The 8,323-nt window shown below is 39.4% G+C and overlaps 1 protein-coding gene across 1 annotated transcript in view; it reads right to left on the reverse strand.

Moving 5' to 3' along the window:
- The window catches only part of ATG14 (autophagy related 14), a 36,026-nt gene extending 28,003 nt beyond the window's left edge, over positions 1-8,023 (reverse strand). The window contains exon 1 of the mRNA XM_019725769.3: positions 7,764-8,023. Within this exon, the coding sequence (XP_019581328.1) occupies positions 7,764-7,984 (221 nt within the window). The 5' untranslated portion in view covers positions 7,985-8,023. The remainder of the gene's footprint in view (positions 1-7,763) is intronic.
- Positions 8,024-8,323: the final 300 nt, after the last annotated feature.

Consider the following 8,323-nt stretch of genomic DNA (forward strand, 5'->3'; position numbering starts at 1 on the left):
AAGCGTGTGAGTCTCATCACCCCACGCTGTTCCTTGGCCACTGACAATCATGGCTGACTGAGTAGATCTGTCCACAGGTCAGGCCATTCCCATAAATCTGGCCCATATTACCAGAAAAACAGCACCAGGGCACGTGCTCTGTTAGGGGTCCACATTAATTCTGTGCTAGGCGATAATTCACGTCATTGTAACACCTCCAACTTACTGAGCACTTACCTGTCCCAGGCACAGTACCTTTCATAATATAACTCTAATCCCTCCACCTGCCTGCCCAGCCCTTTCCCTCCTCCTAGAGGTATATGTTTACTTTGTGCCCAGGGTTATGGGAATAAAAAGTCTGAGAAACACCACCAATGTATTATAAGAAAGGCAAAAAAATATATAACCTTTCAAATAAGCAATTGACGGCCTTAAAAAATATCCAAACCCTTTGAACCAGTTATTGCAGTTCAAGGAATCTATCCTAAGGAAACAGATTAGAAATAAGGAGGATTTATGTTTGAAGGTGCCAATCATGAAATCAGTCATAATAGCAAAAATTGGAAACAAATATCCAATAGGAGAACAAATAATTAAATAACAGTATATTGCCATGAAGGACTTTAAAATATTGTTACAGACAAAAACATGAATATGTGTTTATGAAATGTGGGATAAAAAAAAGCTTATTAGAATAAGAAACTATATACACATATGGTATGATTCCAAGTGAAAAAAATATATTTAAAAGCACACACACACACACACACACACACACACACAAGGCTGGAAAGGAAATAAATTATTAACGGAGTTGCGAAAATGAGTAAAATCCATTTCCTTCTTTAAGTATTTCTGTACTTGACAATTTTCTACAATAATCCTTATTACTTTTATAATAAAAAGAGAGACCATTCAATCAATTCAAATTTCTCATGTCGTCTCCCCTTTGAGGATCATATCCACTATAAAAAACTATACATAATCCACTTCTAAAGTCCTTAGGCCCCTTGAGACAGATTACTCTTTGGGCTCCTGAAATCGATGGGAGAGAAATGAGCCCAACAGTTTTTAGGTCAGTGGTGGAGAACTTTGCCCATCTCTGATTTGGGTCCTGGCTATGGTTAATAAGTGTTAATAAATGGAAGAGTTAATAACTGTTTCTGGCTCTAGAAATGAGGCAGTGAGGCTTCTCAGGTAAGTAAGTGAGAGCACAGATGCTTGGGAAAAGAGATCACAGCGTGCTCCATATTTAAGTGAAAACAGTTAAAGAACAAAATATTTCTTGAATTAGGATACTAACACAGTAAGAATTACTAGCCATCATATTTTTCTCCCTTAAATTCTTTAGGTATACAAGGGTATAATGTTTGTGGACAAATGCAACAGGGAAAAAAGACAGTCCTTATCAGGATGGTTCTTTCATCTTATATTAGAATATTCAGGATATGAGAAAATACAGTAAAAACATACTCCACTGGCAGGAATGTAATAAAAAAATAGAAATAAAGTATTGTTGAGTTTCCTCACTTGTAAAATGATTACACTTATAAATGCTTACTCTACTTAGTCACAGGGATTGAATAAGACAAATGTGAAAAACTCAGGTACAGGCATTTAGCTCATAATATACTCTAGTTTCCCTTTTCTTCATTGCAATGAGTGATTTAGCACTTAATCTTACTAATGTATTAAATTGAACTATATATAAAAAATACAGTTCAGATCTGGAAGTGAATTTAAGAATTAGATAACCCAGGAGTAAGGTAAAACTTATTTCCTCATTTTTAAAATAGGTTAATAATGCATGGATTTATGGAAGGGAATCAGATTAACATAATAAATGTGAAAACCTTTTATAAATTCCAAAAAGTATAATGATGAGGGTAGCCAGGGATAACCGACTGAAAACAAAAGTTGTATTTTTTCAGCAGATCCACGTGTTGGTGTAAATACAATTACTAAGCTGCATGGGCTGGGAGTTGAGACCCTTCTTTAAGGACACAATCAAATAGCAGAAAGGTTGGCAAACTCTTGTCTAAAGTAAAGACAGGGAATCTAGCTATCTGTTGAACTTTTGTTCTGAGTAGAGTATACAAATGTGTGTCCAGAACTGAATTCTCAACACAATAGATTTTTATAGGCTATAGTTTACTGACAACTAAAAGATACTAGAGGGAGACATAAATATCTAAAGGATAACTTTTTGGATGTTGGCTCTATATCCCCCTTGAAATCTTTAGTAACGTCTAAATTTCTTGCTCATCCTTTATCCCACCTCAATTTGTTTAGTGCCCATTTACTTCTGTTTCCTGGTAAAACTGTAATCATATATTCTTAAAATTTAGCAGTGAAGGTAATGCTGCATCATTCCTGAAAATGTACTTATAAAAGCAATATCCATATGCTCATAAAATGTGTCTTTTAAATCCACACTTCAAAATAACTGGTTCCTAACCCTCGGGCATTGTTTGTTGGTAGAACTGCAAACTGGTGCAGCCACTATGCAAAACAGTATGGAGGTTCCTAAAAAAATTAAAAATAGAACTAACTTATGACCCAGCAATTCTACTTCTGGGTATTTATACAAAGAAATCCAAAACACTAATTCCTATCATTGATCGCATTATTTACAATAGCCAAAATATGGAGCAACCTAAGTGTGCATCAACAAATAACTGGATAAAGATGTGGTACATATATGCAATGGAATATTACTCAGCCATAAAAAAACAATGAAATCTTACTATTTACCAACATGATAGACCTAGAAGATATTATGCTAAGTGAAATAAGTCAAACAGAGAAAGACAAATACCATATGTAGATTTCACTTACATGTGGAATCGAAAGAATAAACAAGCAAACAGAAATAGACTCATGTACACAGAACCAACTAATGGTTGCCATATAAAGTGGGGGGTTGGAGGGTTGGGTGAAAAAGATGAAGGGTGAAAAAAAGAAGTACAAATTGGTAGTTACAAAATAGTCAATGTAAAATACAGCATAGGGAATATAGTCACTAATATTGTAATAACGTGCCAGGTGGGTACTAGACTTATTGGGGGATCATGTCATAAAGTATATAAATGTCTGACCACTACGCTGTATACTTGAAGCTAATATCAAATAATACTGAATGTCAACTGGAATTGAAAACCATAAAATAAAAATAAAACAAATGGTTCCTAAACCAGCATGAAGATTTTCCTGGTGCTAGTCTCTAAGTATCCTCCGATTATATTCCCATTCCATTCCTACACCTATCATAAATCGATATCCAATTTCTTTCCAGTTTTGACTAAAATGATGACTTCAGCTGGTCAGTTATCCATTAACCGTGTTATTTTTTGGTGTCAGATAACTGTGTTCCTGTTAAAAGTCCTATAACTTTACCATGTTCGCCAGTACAAGATCCAAAGAGGATGGTGTTGGGAGTACTGCTTAGTATCAGTCCTCTTCATTTCTTAAGGAAGCACACAAGTTAAAGGGCAGGTGAAAAAGCAGAGAAGCAAGTGGGTATTGTTTGAGGACGGGGGCCAAGGTGGGAGATGAGGAAAGGACAGTGTTGGGGAGGACACACAGGTATAAGGAAACTCTTCTTCCTGAACAACAAAAAAAGTAGTGACATTTTTGGACATTTTTCAACCAATCTATCTGCCAGTCTCATACTGTCAACAAAATTATATAAAGAACACACGTTCCTTTCTTAGGAGTCAAAGGAACTATTCGTGAGACAGACTTAATCTTTAATATCTAATTTTCCTCGAACTGTTAAACCATTAAACTTGTATATTCAGCTAGTCTGTTAATGAAACTCGAAAAGATACATTTACATTTACAAGAACGTTGATATGCCTCATCACATTCAAATCCATGCAGGCACAGCTAATTTAGCCAACTTACTGAAGAAAAAAAAAATCAGAGGTTAAACAAGGGTTTTTAAACTGTGTTGCATAAAGCTCCATATTTTATTTCCATGTGGTTTCCCACAGTTAGCAAGGAGCTTCTCATACAGTAAAAGAGTCTGAAAGCAAAGCACAGAATAAAAATTTTTTCATAAATACTGAATACAGAATATCTCACAATCAACCTTTAAGCAGAGTTGCCTTTCTCCTCTGTAACTTGCCAGAATATTTATTGAGCACCCAATGAGAAATCATTAAAAATGATTTGGTTATTAGGACAGTGGTCCTGTGTCTCAATTTTTTCATCTTAGTAGATATTGGGCATTGTTCTGGGAACGAAGGAAAACAAACTCCTCTTCTTACGGGGAATACACAGTTCAGAAAAGGGGAGGATGGAAAGTGAAATGAAGCTGGCTGAACAAATCACTGTGCAGTCTTGCTGCCCCTGAACCCTAAATTTTCCTTTTTAGTTCTAAATTTAGTATTTGTTGCTCTTTATCTTTTTTGGTCAGAAAAAGAAATCCACTAGAACAGCTCTCTCTTCTGAAAATTAACTTGACTGCTCAGATTTAGCAAAGGGCTTATATGTTTTTCAAGTTCTATTGCCTTTGCCATTCCTTCAACAATATGCCCATGTGCCACCCACTGCTGTTTCAGTAAGCACTGGTGATCTGAAAAAAAGCAAAATTCATACCTTCATGAAACTACATTCTGGATGCAGATCTCCTTCTCAAATAAATAACACTACATACACATTGTGCTCAGTACCATGAAGGAATTGAGTATTGTGATAGAAAATAATGGGGGGGGGGAGATGGAAGAAGTGGGAACCTACCTTAGTGAAAGTCGGGGAAGGCCTCGCTAAGGAAGTGACATCTAAGACATGAAAGACAAAAGATGCCAATCAGGAGGAAAAGTGTTCCAGACGGAGGGAATAGCAAGGGAAAAAAAGCCCAGTGGTGGAAAAGTTTCATGTGTCTGTGAATTTGACAGAAGGCCCCTGACTATGGAGCAGTGAATATGAGGGAGCATGGCATGAGTTTATGTTCTGAATGCTTAATATATGCTAGACATCATGCTAAGTACTTCAATCCATCTTTTTATATAATCACTACCAGCAACCTATGAAGTTAGATAGGCCACCATTTTCAAAATGAAAAGCACAGGCGAAGAAACTTGTCCAAAATCACATACAAGTGGTGGAACTTGGATTCAATTCAATGCAGCATGAATCCAAAGCCTGTATTTTTATTCAACCACATAGCCAAAGTCGGAAGGTAAGCAGTAGCCAAATCACATGGGGCTTTATTTATTTTATCTTTTATGCCCTAATTAATGTTTTGAATTTTATTTTAAATGCAGGAGAAAGCCATTGAAAGGTTTAAGCAAAACAATGACATCATCTGATTTACATTTCTAGGGTGGCTGCTGTGTAGAAGCCGAGGGGGGTGTGGAGGAATTTGAATTAAAAAAAGTAAACCAACAAGTGGCCAGGAGAGAAATAATGGTGGCCTGGACTAGAAGTAGATGGATTCAAAATCTATTTTGGAGCAGATCCAATTAGACTTGCCAATGATTTGGAGACATGGCACAAGAAAAAAGAAAAAGTCTAAGGGCTTCTGGCTTTAGTAAATAAATGGATCAAGATGGATAAAAATGAAATGGTTCCGGATCAGACTACGTTTGAGAAGGAGGGGAAGATTCATTCAATCATTCAACAAATCTCTACTAAGCTTCTATTATGTGATGATAGAGTACAAAACTGACAGTCTTGCCTTCATAGAGCTTATGTCATTGGAGTGGAGGGAAGTTAGACATTAATGTGTAAGCCATAAGATGGTGATAAGGGCTAGGGAAGACAATAAAGTAGGTTAAGAGGGAAAGGAGGTTACTATTTTAATTGAAGGGTCAAAAAGGGTTTCTCTAACGTCTGAGCAGAGGCCTAAAGAAAACAAAGGGGGCAGGTTTGAAGATTTCTGGGAGAAAAGAGTTCCTGGAAGTCTGAATAAGACTGCAGTGGCCATGAGGCGGAAGTGTTCTTGGTATGTTTGAGGACTGGCAAGTAGGTCAGGGCGGTATAGCAGAGTGGGTAAGGGAAAAATTATCGGACATCAGAGGAGGAATAGGCAATACAGAACTTTGGTTAAGGACTTTGGCTTTTTTATTTTGAGGCAAAACAGGAAACCCCTGAAAGATTTCAACAGAGAAATGAACGAGTGGAGTTAACTGGTTGCAGTATGGAAATAAAACCATATAAGGGAGCAAAGGTGGAAGCAGAAACTGGAGAAGCAATAATCCTTTGGTGGATCAGCCCAGGAGGTGCTAAAAGGGTCAGATTTAGGATAGGTTTTGAAGAATGGATAGAATTTGTTGATGGGATTAGGTGGAGTGGTATTATGAAAGGAGTTGAGAAAGACTGGAAGTTTTTTGGCCTGTACCAAAGAAGAATGAGGTTACCACTTACTGGGTTGGCATGAGCATGGGAGGAACAGATTTGTGATGGAAAATAGTTAAGTTCAGTTTGCCAAGATGGAAATACTTATTACAAATTTAAATATAGACATTGAGCAGGCAGCTGTTTTCTGGATTCCAGAGAGGTCTAAGTTGGAGATACTAGTCTGGCAGTCTTCAGCATATAGAGGGTACTTAAATTAAAATCATGAGAATGGGCATAAGAAAATGTATATATAGACAGGTCCAGAACTGAACTTTTGAAAAACTCCATCAGTTAGACATTTCCATTTCATACCTAGTATTCTTATAATAAAACGACTGGTTTAATTTTAAAGCTATCAGCAGTTTATAAAGTCATCAAGTGTATCAATGAGAAGCAGCAATAAATTAATAAGATAATGTCCTGCAAATGTCCTCAAAAGAGAAAGAATCGACCTCCATTCATGATCAGAGGAATACTAGGAACTCAAAACATTTCCAAATACAGAGGTTGTACAATCCAGTAGGTAAGTGCGTGGTATATATAGATTCAGGCTGCCTGGATTTTAATTCTGGTTCCTACACTATCTATGTGACCTAGTGCAAAGCACTTACTGTGCAGTTTCCTCAGTAGTAAGCTGGGGATAATAACCTACTGGGTTGTTATAAATGAGTTAATACCTGAACTTCTGAGCTCAAAAAGTTAGCTATCTTACCATCATGGACACTGTTATTGAAAGAATCTGGGAATGAGAGACCTGTCAGCTAATCACACTAATTTTGCAATTATCTTAACCAAGGACTTGTAGCTCTCTGGATTTCAAAACAAGGCCAAAACATGTTCCTAAATTCAGTTCTCTTATGTAAGGGTTTCCGGCTCCCACTCCGGGTTTTAAGACAGCCAAAACACATCCCCAAACTCCTTAGCATGCAAAACAATCAGGGAGCAACTAACTAGTCCTAGTTCACACATTAGAGTAAGCATGTCTGATAACCAGGTCCACCTGTGACACACGCGTCAAGGGCCAGAATCCCTCTTAACCAGTTAGGTGATTCTCTTTTGGTCTCTCCTCTAGAGAATGAATGTGCTTTCGAAGATAAAGGTTAAACCAAGCTTTGAATGGGAGTGCAGCAAAGTGCAGAGAATCCAACTGTATAGCGACAACAGGGGAAGACTTCTCCAGAGTCATCATCAATCCATTTTCCCTAGTACCCAGGCGCACAGTGGGGTCAGACTCCTCTCGGGTGGGTTATGGGGAAACGGGCACCTTTCCCTTATCTAGCTCCGACCGTCCCCTGGGAACAAAAGCAGCTACCCTCCCTATCTCCCCCTCCTCTTGCGGGATTCCGGAGTCCGGATCCGGGCTTCAGGCTCCAGCCTCCAGTCACCGGGCGGGGGAGACACGCAGGGAAAGAACAATAGGGCTGTGGCGGCCGCCTTACCTCTCACGGTCGCGGCCGTCGAAGTAGACGAAATCGCCGTTCTGGACGCACTTGGCGCAGGTCAGCCGCCGGCGGGTGGTGTTGCACAGCGGGCACCGCTCGACCGCCACGTACAGCCCCTCCGCGTCGTCCACCGAGTCCACTAAGTCCCGGGCGAGCGGCCGGGGCCCGCAGCCAGGAGCCTCCGGCGCCCGGGATCCCTTCCCACTGGGAGACGCCATGATAGACTAAGAGCAGAGCCAGTCACGTGGGATTTTGTTTTCAACCAGATGCATCCTGGGCGAGGAGGAGGGGCCTGGGGCGGTGCCCGGAGGGCAGGCGTGGGTGCGGCCAAGCCCCTTGCCCAGCCTCACTGGTTGCGGGCGGGCGGCGCTGTTGCTTTTCCTGTCCGCTGAAGGGCAGCAGGTTCCCGAAGCAAGAATTAGGTGAGCGTGGCGAATCAGCCAAATAAAATGTCATCACTTGTAAGTCAACGCCTCAAATTTGTGTAAGAAATAGTAACACGATGCCCTAAGGATTATGGAAAAACGGGTTGAGAACAAAATAAGGGACATTCTTTA

This window comes from Rhinolophus sinicus, chromosome 3 (genome assembly GCF_057876585.1).
Source record: "Rhinolophus sinicus isolate RSI-liver-muscle chromosome 3, RSI-T2T, whole genome shotgun sequence".
In the NCBI taxonomy this organism is placed as follows: domain Eukaryota; kingdom Metazoa; phylum Chordata; class Mammalia; order Chiroptera; family Rhinolophidae; genus Rhinolophus; species Rhinolophus sinicus.